This window comes from Geotrypetes seraphini, chromosome 7 (genome assembly GCF_902459505.1).
Source record: "Geotrypetes seraphini chromosome 7, aGeoSer1.1, whole genome shotgun sequence".
NCBI lineage: Eukaryota > Metazoa > Chordata > Amphibia > Gymnophiona > Dermophiidae > Geotrypetes > Geotrypetes seraphini.
The window spans coordinates 138,421,399-138,437,875 of NC_047090.1; the positions used below are offsets into that span (position 1 = coordinate 138,421,399).

At 41.8% G+C, this 16,477-nt stretch overlaps 1 protein-coding gene across 1 annotated transcript; it reads right to left on the minus strand.

Moving 5' to 3' along the window:
* Positions 1–11,534: 11,534 nt before the first annotated feature.
* Positions 11,535–16,008, minus strand: BMP4 (bone morphogenetic protein 4). Its single transcript, XM_033953207.1, has 3 exons — positions 15,755–16,008; positions 14,629–15,005; positions 11,535–12,997 (listed from the first exon to the last, which is right to left on the minus strand). Exons 2-3 carry the CDS (start codon positions 14,996–14,998, stop codon positions 12,156–12,158), a joined length of 1,212 nt encoding a protein of 403 aa, XP_033809098.1. The 5' UTR covers positions 14,999–15,005; positions 15,755–16,008; the 3' UTR covers positions 11,535–12,155.
* Between the last annotated feature and the right edge of the window lie 469 nt (positions 16,009–16,477).

Genomic DNA, 16,477 nt, shown 5'->3' on the forward strand with positions numbered 1-16,477 from the left:
GGATACAACTAAAGTGGTTTACATATTGTATACAGCTACTTATTTTGTACCTGGAATAATAGAGGGTAAATCCAAACCTCATCCTTTTATATGAAAAAATATATATTTTTTTAAAGTTACAGAAGTTCAAAGATGTGACTGCTTCGTAATTTTTGAGAAATTAAGCATTTTCCAAGAGATGGCCACAAATGGTAATAATGTTAATACAAAAAGCACCTTAACAATGTCAATAGTGCTCAGAACCAATTGAATGGTATTTAAAGATCACAACAGGGTAAACCCCCGAAAAATGTGCCTTTAATGTTCAGTCACTGCACTTTGATCACTGTACTGGTTGCGATTAATCCAACTACTTAAAGGCTTAAATGATTCAAAAAACTATTGTGTACTCATCTTGGGTGTCCAAATATTCCAGGTTCTGACGCATTTCGTCAGACCATGCTTCCTCAGAGAACCCACACGTAAGATGCTTTAGAATAGAGGTGTACAACCTTTTGACTTCCCTGGGCCACATTGGCCGAAAAAAATTTTCTGGGGCCGCGCAAACGCTTCAGCAAGACAGAGGAGGGAGCCGGCAAGACAGTAAACACCAGGGAGCAGCAGAGGAAAACACTGCATCACCCTCGACCGGGGCCGCACAAAATACTTCACAGGGCCGCATGCGACCCTTGGGCTGCAGGTTGGACAGCCCTGCTTTAGAATGAACGTGATCTGAAAAATGTGAAGACAAAAGGACAACTGTGAACCAACCTGTACAATAAAAATAATAAGATGAAGACTTTCAAAACACTCTCGGAGCTGCTGGAGGTTACCTTGTGTTCTTTCCTACATAATCTCTGTCACTATTGGAGGGAGATTCCAGCATTTGGGGGAGGGCTTCCTTGCAGTTAACTTGGAGAGAAAGTCACTCTTATGTGTTTACTGCATGGCAGATAACACACAGTACATTAGCAATACCTATGTGAGAGCGTTAACTGCCATGTTAACAGTTAATGCACAGTAATGACACCTACATTTTTAAATTTATTTTGTTTTTTAGTATTTATAGACCACATAGCCTAAGTGGCTTACTTTCAGGTACTCGAGCACTTTTCCCTATCTGTCCTGGTGAGCTCACGCTCTATCTGATGTACCTGGGGCAATGGGGGGATGGTTCATAGACAAAACCACCGAAGACAAAGGCGCGCGCCGACAACTCAGCGCAAGACGGAAGCACGCGCTCAAAAAAAAGAGTGTTTTTAGGGGCTCCGACAGGGGGTTTTGTTGGGGAACCCTCCCATTTTACCTAATACAGATCACGGCAGCGTTGTGGGGGGCTTGGGGGAAACTTAACTGGAAACTTAACTGTTTCCCTGTTTTTTAGGGAAAAAGTGAAGTTTTCAGTAAAATGTGGGGGGTTACAACCCCCCAAACCCCCCACAACGTCCCCACAACGCGGCGCGATCTGTATAAAGTAAAGTGTGAGGGGGGTTCCCCCCCACACACCCTGTCGGAGCCCTTTAAAACAGTCATTTTCTTCGGCGCGCGCCTCCACTTTGCGCTCAGTTATCTGCGCGCACCTTTGTCCCGGCGCGCTTTTGACCTGACACCATGGGGGATTAAGTGACTTAGTCAGGGTCACAAGGAGCAGCATGAGATTTGAACCTACAACCCACAGACACAGGGCTCCTTTTACTAAGGTGCGCTAGCAGTTTTAGCGCAGGAGGATTTTAGCACGTGCAAAACCCGCACTACACTTCTAGAACTAACGCCAGCTCAATGCTGGCGTTCAGGTTTAGCGCGCGGGGTAATTCAGCGTGCGCTATTCTGCGCGTTAAAGCCCTAACGCACCTTTGTAAAAATGAGCCCAAAGTCTCTGCCTATTCCATGCCTCAAAATAATTTCCACATTGGGGACTAGATTCAGTAAATGGCACCCAAAGTTGGGTGGCAAAAATAGTTCTCATGGGGCACTATTCTATAAGCAGCGCTCCAAACTGCACGCCACTCATAGAAGCGCTTACAATTGATTCCTATACCAAACTTTGGGAGAGAGGATTTACACCAACTAAAACCTAGTGTAAATCCAGGGGCATAAATTAGGCACAGATCCCTGGTATTGAATAATACTGAAGAACAAACAAGGTTTTGAAACGCAACTTCAATAGAAACATAGAAACATAGAAATTGACAGCAGATAAGGGCCATGGCCCATCCAGTCTGCCCACCCTAATGACCCTCCCCTGCCTTTACCCTGCAAATAGATCCCACGTGTCGATCCCATTTGGCCTTAAAATCAGGCACGCTGCTGGCCTCAATCACCTGAAGTGGAAGACCATTCCAGCGATCAACCACCCTTTCGGTGAAAAAGAATTTCCTGGTGTCACCGCGCAGTTTCCCACCTCTGATTTTCCACGGATGTCCTTTTGTTGCCGTGGGCCCCTTGAAAAAGAAGATATCCTCCTCTGCATCAATGTGGCCCGTGAGATACTTGAATGTCTCGATCATGTCTCCCCTCTCTCTGCGCTCCTCGAGTGAATATAGCTGTAATTTATTTAACCATTCTTTGTACAGGAGATCCTTCAGTCCCGAGACCACTTCTAATGAGAGGAAGAGATCTCAGAGTGCCTGCACTGATATACGTCAATAAAAACCTCAAACCTATCAAAACATTTCTCTGGTGCTCTTTTGTGTCAAATAAAACACGTGGAAAAATCAAATATGTGAATAGAAAGTGTCACAAAACCCCTGCGCTGATCTTTTCAAGGCTGGTTGTACTTTCACGATACCAGCTTTGCATAACAGCTTTGTTAGCCTGATGGGGACCCGTTTCGCCGAACAACGGCTTCTTCAGGGGTCTTTAAACGTGCGAACAAATCATGTCCCACTAAGATTTCATAATGACAGGAGTTGCTATTCAGCAAATTATGAGAAACTGGAAAAATTATGATAGATTAAGTTATAATTTTGGGGGGAATTCATTCTGCCATATTTTTAAAATGGAGAAAATATTAGCTATCCAACAAGGAAGTTATAAAAAGTTTATGGAGGTCTGGGAGCCATTAACAAATTATTGTAAGGAATGATTAGTTAATAATTTATTTCTCTCCTTTTGTTTATTGAAGTATAAGGGGGGAGGGGGGATAATTTTATAAAATTATATGATTATATTGGAAGAAGGATGGGAGGGTGAAGTTATAGTTCGATTTCACTAATTGTATGATTAATAAGTATTACAATGTATGTGTATATGATTGTATAATGACTCACTGGTTGAAAGTTTAAAAATGAATAAAGAAATATTTAAAAAAAAGATTTCATTCAAAAAATGGCGCTTAACAGGACATGATTTTGATAGAGAGGTTTGAGGTCGATGAAAGAAAAGCTTGACCTGCTAAAAACTGACAATCTTTATTGACGGTGGCACGTCAGTCGTGTGCAGGTCATTGACGCGCCACCATTTCCAGTGCTTATACGACTTACCAGTAGCATTATGAGGGGGAGTGCGGGGGGGGGGGAATACTTATATATTCTCATGCTCCCGCTGGGGGAGTGTGGGGGGGAGTGTGGGGGGGAACCCTCCCCCCACTACACTGAAAACTCCCAAACAGCGAGAGAACGGAAGTTTTCAGTGTATTGGCAGATTCTCCCTCCCAAAACCCCAACTGGAGCACCACCACTTACAAGTGTACTGGGGGGGGGGTCCACCCCCCCTCAGAACGCTACCAGTAAGCTGTAAAAGCACTAGAAACGGCAGCGTGCAATCACCCTGCGCGCAGGTGTCGGTGTGCCATTGTTGGTGCACCACTGACCTGTGTGCTTTAGTTACTGAACCTTTATTGACGTATATCAGTGCAGGCACTCTGAGATTTCTTCCTCTCATTATAAGTGCAGTTATTGAAGTTGCGTTTCAAGACCTTGTTTGTTGTTCTTCCTTTGAAATTTGTGAAGTTTTCATCCATTGTTTGTGATTTAAGAGACGAAAAGGACCTTGTATCCTTCAAAAAAATTTTAAAAACCCATCTTTTTAAAGATGCTTTTATTCTATGACCCTCTGATTCAGAATTTTAATTTTTAGACTGGATTTCTTATTTTAATCGTTGCCCTCCCCTGTGTTAACTTTCCTTCTATGTTATTTCACACCTTGAATTGAAATTGTAACTTTTCATCCTATCCCTCACTTTTCATGTTTGATCTAACTAGTAAGTCTGTTTTACGTTATTGTACTCACTCCCCATTTCTTAATTTGTATTGTACATCGCTTAGGAATTTAAATAAGCGATTTATCAAGCTCTAATAAAAACTTGAAACTTGATTTAGTCTCACATTCAGTAATGCTGCACTCATCTTTAGTGAACACTCCTAACCCGTCCATGCCCCACCTATGGCCAGTGGCAAAGTAAGGAGGGGGGGGGGGGCGGTCCACTACAGGTACTGTCTTGGTGGGGGGCATGGGCACCCATCCTCCTCTCCCCCCACCCCCACATGCGCGCCTTCACTTCCCCAACAAACCTCTAGCTCTTCGCTGGCGTGAGCAGCAACTCCAATCTGTTGCTCGGAACCAGTGCTGGCTCTCCCTCTGACATCACTTCCGGGTCCCGTGCCTAGGAAGTGACATCAGAGGGAGAGCCGATGCCGATGCAGGCAGCAAGTTGGTGGTGTTGCTTGCGCCGGCAAAGTTAAAGAGGTGCAGGGGAAGGGGCATGCGCGCACAGCAGGGGGTGGGGAAGGAGCAGGGGGCGGAGAAGAGGGTGGAGGAGGGACGCCACGGCCACAGGCACCTCTTACCCTCACTAAGCTGCTGCCCATGGCCACACCCACTTTATGTTACCCATTAAAAAATTTGCACACTGCTTTATAGAACAGCACTTTGCAAAATGTGCATGCAAATTCCAATTGTCAAATAACACCAATGATTGTTAGCACCCAATTATTGGCACTAATTGGCTCATTAGCATTTCAAATAACACACAATATTGTGCGTGTAAATATAGAATATCTGGGGGTAGCTGTTCAATGTAAATTAACAGATAATGCACTGCAATCATTGATAATGCAAGGCAATACCCGTGTGAAACAGCTAATGTAGCTTAAATAATCCCCTTGATTTCTTAGGTATTCTTCCTATCTGCAAATGTAGACTAGTAAATATCATGGCAATTTGGGGAAAATTTTATAAGAGGTGCCTAAATAAATAGGCACCTAACTTACCCTCTCTTTTATAAAACCGTAGCGAGGTTTTTAGTGCCGGCTGTGATGGTAACGGCTCCGATGCTCATAGAATTCTTGTGAGCGTCAGAGCTGTTACTGCTGCGGCTGGCGCTAAAACCCAGGTTACGGTTTTAAAAAAGAGGGGTTAATTAGTATGTAAATTGGCTCAAAAAAAAATTAATTGGGTGACAAGTACCTATCTTCCTAACTGTGATTCTAGAAAAGATAGGCGCCTCTCCCACAGCATCTAGATGAACTTAGGTGCTGCTAGGTGCAATTCTCTAAAGAACTTAGGTGCTTATAATGCAAGCATTTAAAATCCTGGCCTACATCACAGGCGCCTAAGTTTTAAGTTAGACATGATTCTGTAATCTTGATGCTATGACCTTGGCGTATCAAGGTTTAAGGTTTATTATTATTTCAGCAAATCGCTTAACAAATGTTTCCAAGCACAATACACCAATAAAAAAATATATAATAACATAAAATATCCTACAACCTAAAAAAAACCCCCAAACAAACTAATCTCAATAAAAAACAATAAAACAAAACATATACTAACTGGTACGTAAGGAAAATGGGGGTAGTACTACAATTTGTTATAGAAAAGAGAAAGATAACATATATGGAAAGCACAATAGGGCTAGGGATAGGAAGAAAGACCTTTCTAAAGTAGATTCTTCCACTTGGTGGAATACAATATGTATAACGGCCAAATACGAGAAAGTGATTGCAGTTAAAGCTAAAAGACATATTATTTGTTAAAATTTGGTTGCCTATATACAACTACTGTATCTGATGCTATAATTATAGATCCCTTGACACTATCACTAGAACAGATGCGCATACGAACATTAATACTGTTTTACAGTTGTATATATGCTGAATGATTGTTTGCATATATTACATCCTAACAATTAGATGATTCATCTTCTCTAATTACAATTTATATGGAATACGTTTGTTGTCAAATGCTAGTACTATATGTTAATGAATGATACAGCAGTAAGTTATTTGTTCTACGCAATATTACCTTTGTATTATTGTTTATTCTGTTTATTCCTTATTTATGTTGTACAAAACTGAAATTTTTTCAATAAATATTGAACACAAAAAAAAGCATGATTCTGTAATAGGCACTTAAGTGTGATTGACAAGAGATAGGGGTCTATCTTTTTAGATAACATTTACAGAACTTTTCCCTTTGTGTCTTTCATTGGTAGCTCTGAAAGACCCTAAGGCCTGGATTCTACAAACAGCGCTTTATCGCCCTACCGGCGCCTAATAAGTTCAAAATGGCGTTTAAAACAAACAGAAAAAAAAGCTTTTAAAAAGAAACATTTAGGTACCTAAAAACAAACAGTGCCAGAATCACTCCTAAGGAGGTGCTTTACGACGCCTAACACCACTGTAGGCATGGCTAATTCCAGAAGTAGTGCTAAGCGTCGTAAAGCACCTCTGTAGGTGCAATTCACGTCAAAGGCGCCAGAAATGTAGGCCTTGAAAATCCTGGCCTGTGTTTTGGGGGCCTATCTTTTCTGAAGGCTCGATTCTATAAACGACACCGTTGCGTGACACATAGTCAGCAGCTGTTTTTAAGGCGGCCGACGAATCCAGGCCTTACTGAGCACGTGCAGTAATCAAGACCAGGGCTGTGGAGTCGGAATCGGAGGAAATTTCGGGTACCTGGAGTCGGAGTCTGAAGTACAAAAAACTGAGGAGTCAGAGTCAGAGTCGAAGCATTTATCTACCGACTCCACAGCCCTGATCAAGACTGTATAAAAGAAAACAGAATTAGCTGATAAAAGCAGCAAGTCAGAGGAGACACATGTAGGTAGCGTAAAGGTTTAATTTGGACACAGCTTCTGCTGCTGTTGGAAGATTCCTTGAAACGCAAACAATTGGGATTGACTTGTTCTTGTGGTAATAACACAACACAGATACAACTGGAAAGCAGCCAGTAGGAGTTGTGCAATCAGCAAAGGCAAGTCTACAAATATAACATTGCAAACAAGTTACAGATATTAAAATGAGATTTACTATAAGAAATCAATAAAGTCCTCCAGCTGGTCTAATGTTCCCATCCAGAGGACATTTGCTGTTCTAGGGCCAAGTAGAACTGTCAAGTTTTCCTACTGGAAATAAATATATTTTCATATAAACATACACGCTCATACATGTCTACCATCTCGTATATTGTGACTGTGTGTGCGTTATGCTTTCCTGAAAGGACATACGACAGTGCTACGTTAATATGATTACATAAAAGTGTTCTGTACCTTTGTATAATCGATAAATTGTCTGTTGCTCTTAACCAAAACATTTGGATAAACTGCATTTCAGTAGCCTTTCACCAACAATAGCCCCCCCTCCCCTGAGTTTCCCAGTGAGGGGAAAAAGTCCCCAGGCTCAGGAAATAAATGCTATTTTGACAAGCATAAAGTATATTATGCTAGACCAGGGATAAGCAATTCCGGTCCTCGAGATCCAAAGGCAGGTCAAGTTTTCAGGATATCCACAATAAATATGCATGAGAAGGATTTGCATCTCAAGGAGGCAGTGTATGCAAATCCATCTCATACTTATTCATTGTGGATATCCTGAAAACCTAACCTGCCTGCGGCTCTCTAGGTCCAGAATTGCTTGAGCTAGACCAAACTACTCTACGCTAAAGGATCTAGGATGATTCATCGTGGCCAGTTTACTGTGGCCATTTCAGCTCAATAAATTGGCCATGATGAATCATCTCATTCTGAGTCTGCGTCTAGCAATTCAGAGTATGGGGGGGGGGTAATACCCCCCTCCCCCAAATTATACTCTTCCCCTCTCCTCCCAATTCAATCCAAATTGTCCCATTCCGTTCAGCAGATGCTGTTCACTAGATACCCGCCAGGCCTAGGCCAGACTGCAGTGCAACCTGGGGCGGACGCACTTAATATTTCTAAGCATGGGTCCTGTACCTTTCCTCTGGGACTCAATGAGGTTGAAAGCGGCCTGAGATATCAACAAGAAAGGCAAAGTAGAAGAAGCAGACACTCAACAATCAACGAGTCACGATGACCTCCTCCATCCCCGCATAGTATAGCTCCCTCTCTCTCAACAGAATGGGCTGATTCAGCGTGGTTGTTTCAGTGCGGCTGCAATGAAACATCCCACAATGAACCGGCCACGATGAATCGTCCCATTATGCTACACTAACAGGTCTTGTACATTCGCTGTGTCTTTTCCACCCAGAATGAGGAATCAGAAAAGAATGGACGAGACATGGCACACTTTAAGCCAATCACATCACTTCTTCAGAGTTTGGTTGAGGCCAGCAGCGTGCCTGATTTTAAGGCCAAATGGGATCGACACATGGGATCTATTCACAAGGCAAAAGTAGGGGAGGGTCATTAGGGTGGGCAGACTGGATGGGCCGTGGCCCTTATCTGCCGTCTATTTCTATGTTTCTATGTTTCAATTTACGAGATGGCTAGACATACTTGGTTTCATGGAGTTTAATATCAAATACTAAAGTCCATGCTACATGTACTAGCTTGAAATCATAGTGGAATGTTTGTTTGTTTTCTGCTTGTAGGCTTCTCTGGAAAGAAGTAGGGATGTTGAGGTAGGAGACAATTATCCTAGCAGCCGGGGTTATCGCAGTGGTACAGATCAGTTGAAATGTGTGTAATTGCACTGTCAAACAGCTGAAAAGCACTCCCTTTTAGCTTACTGCCACTTCAAAATGAAATTCTTTCTTTGGCATGGTTATGCCTGATATGCAGGCATCAAAGAAAAGAAAGAAAAGGCAGCAGGTCGCCACTGCCCCAGGGTATACATCTACCTTTTAAAGACAGGAATGAGTGTTCACTGCAGGGGGATGGAAGACTGATAAAGTAAAAAAAAAAAAAAAAAAAAAAAAAAAAAAAAATCCCACACACAAACCCTCTCCCCCCAGAAAAAACATATGCTCCTTACCTACATTTTTACTTCTTTTTTCTTAAATTCTACTTTTTCCTAAATTCAAGCTGTTCAATGCACAATGATTTATCTCCTGCAAGCTAATTTCTAAAGAATCCTTAAGAGAGCAAGGGTATTTTGAACTAGCCATTAATTAAAAGGCAAAGCTGCTCGGCTCTGCTGACTCCAACGCAACTCCTGGCCTGGGCATTTGCCAGCCTGGGCCTGCAGCTAAACCCCTCCACTGCCCCCTCATACCATCAGGATGAATGGTGGACTAAGTAAAGTTTCATCCAGAAATACAAATAATTATATGTGTGTGCCAAAATTAGAATTCTTTTTTTTTTTTTTTTTTTTAACCCATCCATTGGAGAGGCCAGAACTTGAGAAACGCAACAAAGCTAACAGGAGATAGAGAAAAGTTCCACATGCGTCTGTATGCATGTTTTAAAAACCTGGTTGCACATTTAGTGGTCCATTCACTATATGGATTCTCAGTTTCTGCAGCAAACTTCTAAAACTTGAATCTATGATCACTTGCTTCTAATGTTCAAATTTGTAACTTTAAGCTTTTTTTTTTTTACAAAATAGAAGGCAATTCATGGCAATTTCATTCTAAATTTTCTGTCCAAACATTAAACTGCACAAATAAACAACATTGTCCAGTGTTGAAAATAAGCCGATAAAAAAGGGGAAGGAAGCAGAGAGCCAAGAATGTTATGCAAACCCAAGAATTAAAATGCAAAGAGCAATATCGCTTCAGAGACATACGAAGGGGCCGTGGAAAAGTTCTCGGCCCAACCAACAAAGTTGGGGCAGTCTCCATCGAGGGCTATACCTTTAGTCCAGCAATTTTCTTTTTTTTTTTCGTTCGGAAAAATAGAGAATGAAAAAAGTGGGAAAAAAAAAAAATCACTGGACTAAAAAAAAATCACAGTCTCAATGGAGACTGCCCCAACTTTGTTGGTTGGGCTGAGAACTTTTCAGCAGTCCCTTGTATATAATATAAAAAAATGTTGGAATTCAGGCAAGGGAAAATACATACTGCTCTATGGGCTCGATTCACTAAGCTCACCGATTGTGTCCCGACTGGTTTGCGAGCCTTCTCCAACCCCAACCCGATTCACTAACCTTCTGCCTGATCCGATCCACACATGCAAATGAGGGGAAATGGCATGCATAAGTAGGAAGGCAGCGATTCACTAAACAGAAGATGGAACACCAATTGGGCTGGCCGATCCAAAATTAAGCAACTGCTGAGGACCAGTCGCTCATGTCTGTGCCGACTGTCCTGCTCTCTGCTGCACTGCTGAAATCGCCCTGCTCTCTGCTGCCCTGCCTGCCCGTGGTTTTAACCCACGGGTTTAAAGAGAGGCTGCACTGTGGCGTGTTCTGTTCCGTGTCGTTCCAGTCTGGCTGCAAAGCGTGTTCTGTTCTATTGAAATGATTCCTGAAGTCTACTCGTGTGGTCAGCGAGTGCAGCCACCCCTCCCCCCTTTTAATTTTGACCTCAAGCTTGTGCGGAGAGCAAGCGCATGCGTGTGGGGTCGCTAAGGGGCGTGCGTCCGATCACTTCATTTGCATGAGGACGCTGTAGTGAATCGGTCGCCTGGCAAGACTCGGCTACGGATCGCCCAGATCGGTGAGTTTTAGTGAATCTAGGCCTATATCTCTTTTAAAAGATTTATTCAAACTCCATAGATTTGAAAAAAAAAAAAAACAACATCCCATAGAAAAACAGACTTGTGTTTGTAGGGAGTTTAAAAGACAGAGAGCAAGGTGGAGTCTTGCTGCCTTTAGCCTGGGGCTCTGATCTCCTCTCTTCACCTGCACTCTCCAGGGGACTGAGGCTTTGGAAATCTTTCCAACTTTTTCTTTTATTGGTTTCAACTAAGCAGGCCTCTTTTGGAGGACTGTAAAGCTGCTATAATTAAGAACAACAACAACAGTAAAAAAAAAAAAAAAAAGGAGTCAGATTTTTTGCCCCAGGACATATGCAAGTATTCACATACAACAGCTAAATATGTTTCATATTTTAGCCATAGTTATTTTGCAACAGCTGAATACAACTTTGCTTTCTTAAATGCTTTTATCAACAAGGAGCTGAGAACCAGGAATTCTGCTCTTCCTTAAGGTATAAAAGTTTTCACTGCTGTTTTCTGACAGCATCACTCATCCAAAAGCAACAAAAGGAGATCTTATTTGCATTTGCTATAAACTGTTAATGTGGTTTTTTTTAACACATAGCAAATCAGGAACTTTTAGCTTATTGTTTCTATTTTACTTTTTTTTTTTGGAGGGGGGTGTTATTTATTTATTTTAAAATTTTATTGGAATTTTGGCCTTCGTAGTGAATGATATGACTGTCAAGGAAGCTTTTCAAGAAATCAGCTTTTACAATACCAAAACCTAAATGTTTTTTTTTTTTTTTTCTCAAATATCAACTTAAGTGCACCCTCAGGGCTCCCCTTACCCTGAAAAAATATATTCATAGCTTTGAAGTTTTGCATACAAAAGGAAGGAGAAAACTCCTTAAAGTTAGCATAACAACTCAGGTGCTTTTAAAGCCTCTTTTCAAATGTATTTGAAACTGTTTAACACAGGTTAGCAAGTCAAGTGGCTCACTTCCCAGAAGCCGGGATACCAGCCCACTCTGGCAAGCAGCCAGCTGCAGTTCTTAGGCCAGATCACATTCAATAGTCAGGGGTGTCTCTTCCAACACATGGTTAATAAATATTAACACTACACAAAATCATGTATAACCAAAAAAAGGCATTCTGCTCCCATTTAAATTCACTGCCAGCCTAATGTACACATTTCAAGATATTATACAGAAAAATAGCTTACATTTAAAATAATGACATTTTATTTTTCTTTTTAATATGTAGTTATAAATATATTTTGTCAAAATATATGATCATATTGTCAAAACATTTGCACGTTGAAGTCATAAATAAGGATCAAGGTGAAAGTTCAGTTCTGCTAGAAGTCCAGTCCAAAGCAAGCAGTCTGCGTTTGTTTTTTTTATCGACATCCACACCCCTCGACTACCATTTCCTGATAGTTTTTAAGGACAACCTTATCGTACTCGTCCAAATAAAGCATGGAAATGGCACTTAGCTCTGTGGGCACGCAGCAGGCCTTGGGGATGCTGGAGTTTACAGAGTTCACCAGAGTTTGAACAATAGCATGATTGGTGGAGTTTAGGTGGTCAGCTAAGGGAAAGGGACAATCCCCATGGCAATAAAAAGCCTGATAGCCCGGAGGGGCCACAATCCAATCATTCCAGCCCACATCGCTGAAATCCACATAGAGAGAGTGTCTCCGGCAATTTTTATTTTTCTTGTGACGTCTCTGCTGCTTAGGGCTCCTTTTCGCCCTCCTGGTCAGCGCATGTCCCCTGCCATCGTGGCTAAAAGTGACCAAAAGCGGCCTCAGCTGTGACCAGTCAGCATCCCGTTGAGGTAATAAAGATCGGCTAATCCTAACATGTTTCCCCTGAAGAGTTTTGGTTTCGTTAAGGTGGGTCACCTGAACAGCTAGTCCATGGTTTACTTGCTCATTCTGAGTCCACCTCAGAACAGCAGGACTTACATCGAAACTTTCCCAGCGGGTCACGTTCTGATGGACCAGTCTTGTATCTAGTAGTCTAGTAATCATTTGGCCCTTCCTCGCGAGAGGTTTCATGACTTCGTATATATTGATCCGGTGAAAACCGTCTTCCCAGTTTGTATACTGGTCTATCTGTTCCCTAAACAGTCTCAGTTCTGCAGAGGAAATTAACTCATTTTCTGGGATACTGTTGAGGTTAAATAGAAAACGGAAGTTTGAGCTTTCTGGTGTTCCTGGTATTTTCTCCAAATGTTCTTAAAAAAAAAAAAAAGCATAAAAAAAGGACACAATTAATGGTTTTTGACATAAAATCATGGCATATAAGTCTGTGTATTTGTCTCTAAATATTTCCCTCTCTCCTCTCCCTTTTGCTTTTTATAACTAAAAGCCATACGAATGCTCTTCTGTATTAAGAATACAAATAACTGAAAGAAGAATCAGTCATTATTTTTAAGACAGTGGAGAAATAGGAGAAATTTCAAGTGACTTGCAATTCATACAGTTTGTTGTACCCCTCAGCAGTTCATGTATAATGAAAAATATTTTCTATTAACTTGCAACTTTTCTTCTAATTAATTTCCCAAAAATGTGCCATATTCTCCTCCCCCCCCCCACCCCCAAAGCTTGCTCTGCTCCTTTTTAAATTGCAAATTTATTGCTTAACTTGTCTTGGGATCCAGAAGCACAGAGCATGCCTTGTTGATCATATTACAGAAGGAAAAGTAAATTCCAACACAGTAACGATGCTGGAGGATTAATAACTCAGATTTACTTTGGAAATAAAATATCCGCTAGGAAACATTTGGATCAGATTACAAGGCCCTATTGAATAAACCTTACAAACACGCATCTGTGGTGTTAAATGCAATGGGCATGCTTTAAAAGGCCTGAAATTAGCAGAAAATCAAGCACTGATACCATTGGTATTTCTAAACAAATACGAAATGGTCTCTTTTTATCAATAGCGATTCACAAAATGCTCCCAACAGAGGTTCAACATACAAATTCCATGAAAACCTAACATAATATTCCAAAGACAAAAAAAATTATGCCCCTCCTTCTCACAGTTTTATTTCTTCTGTTCTAAAGAGTATTTTTAAGAGTAGTTTAAAACGACAAATATAAATGAAAGAATTATTACTTTATGTACATGCATGCATATTAAGTTTTGAACTGTAACTAATCAGTCAGATATACAAGCAGTTCCCCGTTAGACGCAAAAAAGGACAAGACCTTTTCATCTCCTGGCTCTTATTTGAATCCCAAGCCTTTACCTATGGGTTTTATCCATTTTCTTCTTAAAATGTTTAAATTTAACATTTCTAATATCTGTTAGAGTATGGAATTCATGTCATGTCGCCACAGCCATTAATTGTAATAAAGTGGATTTCACAATAATTGTGCAACTGCATTTCACAATGATTTTTTTATTAACAATAGGCCAAGCTCTAATTAAACCCGAATTTAGAAAGACGTAATTATGGCACTGTTGGACTTTTGGGAAGGATCTTATTAATATGCTCATTTTATAAGCTGACATCGTGAACGATTTTTTTTTTTTTAAATCATTCCACACCTCGATTATAATGCATAGCCGGTATGATCAATGTGCATACCGGGACGTTGCTTTGGATTTTGCAGTCGTATTAGCCAGATGCGCGTGCCCTGAAATTCCTGATGCGTTTATAGTACTGTAGTTACAGCCATTCTCCCTCCCCCCCCCCCCCCCCGCGTTACTCTTCGACGTGGTTCTGCAGCCCAAGCCGGGTGCTGAACTTTAGAGATGATCTCATAACCCCCCCCCCCCCCCCCGACGGGACGCCTCACTTCTGCCTCCCTGCCCCGGTTGAGGGGGAGGGGAGGGGCTCCCCGGGCTCCGGCTCACCTTCGTGGTGGAAACTCCTCACGGTGTTGGCGCGGCTGGCCGACCTCTCGGGGTACTCCAGCCCGATCTCCTCCTGGAAGTCCTCTGCCCCCTCTCCGGACTGCAGCCGGTACAGGTCCAGCATGTAGGCGGGGACGACGGCCGCCTTGCCGGGCTGCGGCCGCCTGCGCAGGCCGAACATCTGCAGCAGGGTGGCCTCGAAGTCCCGCAAGAGTTCATGGCTCTGCCCCGAGCGTCGTCCTCCCGCCTGGCCCTGAATCTCGGCGACTTTCTTCCTCCCCGTCTCGGGTATCAGACTCGCATGGTGACTTCCTCCTAGCAGGACTTGGCAGAATAAAATGACCATCAGCATTCGGTTACCAGGAATCATGGTGTCTCTGGGGGTCAGACAGAGAGAAAAAAAAAAAAAAAAAGAGAGAGAGAGAGAGGAGGGTCAAGATTAAAACCACCTAACAATCAAGCAGTCGGATCCCGAGCGCAAAGAGCGACAGCAGAATGCGTCTCGAGGCAGGGGGTGCCTCTAATTACTCGCTCTAACTTGTTTACAGTCAAATAGCCCCATAATCAGGTAGCCTCCATCCTGTTAATCTTTTTTTTTTTTTTTTTTGTCTCTGCTCCTATCTTAGCAATTATCTCAGACTGACTTCTCCACGAATAAAGAGTTTCGGTGGAATCTCTCTCTCCCCTTGCCACCACTGATTTAGTATTTTTTTTTTTTTAAAGGGGGAGAGAGAGAGAAAAAAAAAAAAAGAAATCAAAGGATGGTTCCAAGTTAAATCTTAAGTATCGTGTGTCCCCCCCCCCCTCCAAATGCGCCTTATCGCTTTTGCACTGTCCCCACTATCAATGTAATCTATTATCGCTTCAAAAGATTCCCTGACAAATAGCTGCTAACAGGACCAGAAGCAAACCGGCAATGGGACTTTTTTTTTTTTTCATTATTATTATTTTAACAGCTCATTGCAACATCCTGCATTTGCCTTTAGGTGCATGAAATCTAGCAGTGCCGGGAGACTTGTATGTACAGTGCGGAAGAAAAGGGCATGCATGCATTCCGATGAGATTGAAACAACACCGAAAGAATGAAAAAGAAAATCAAAAAAAAGAAAACAAAACGTCTACTCACTGACAGAAAACAAGGCATATAAAAACAGTCCATGATTCTTGACAGCCAGTTCTGGACAAATTTGTTGAAAAGCACAGGGACTCCGAAGCAGTTTGCTGGTCGAGATGATACTACGGAACTGGCTCCTAAAATGAGTATTTGAATATAATGAGACTCCCAACCAGCCAGTCTGTTTTTCTTCCAGCCCCCTCCAAGTCACGTGGGACAAAACACTCCAGAAAACTGTCAATCACAACGCGGCACCGCCTTTTAAGGCCCCCAGAAAGGGGTGTCCCGCCCACCACGTGTCAATCATCCAGCGTTTGCTTTTTGGAACAGATCTCAATTGAAAAGCCTCAAGTTACTCCACATATGAATGAAAAGTTGTCCTGACCTTATTTGGATGGTCTTCTTGATGTTACAATAATTATTGTCTATTAGAAGTTGTTTAATCTGGTTTTTAAAAAATATAAAACCAACCTTAAAAATGTTGTAGCACCGCATGATCCAATCCATTATGACAGCTCAAGATAGTATTTAAATATTTATATTTTTATATCACCAGTTTTATATGTATGCATTATCATATATGCTAGACTACACTGTACAAGTGACCGCTGAAAAGTTCTCAGCCCAACCAACAAAGTTGGGGCAGTCTCCATCCAGGGCTAAACACTTTAGTCCAGTGATTTGCCACATTTTTTTTGTTGCATCGGAAAAATACAAATTGAAAAAAAGTGGAAA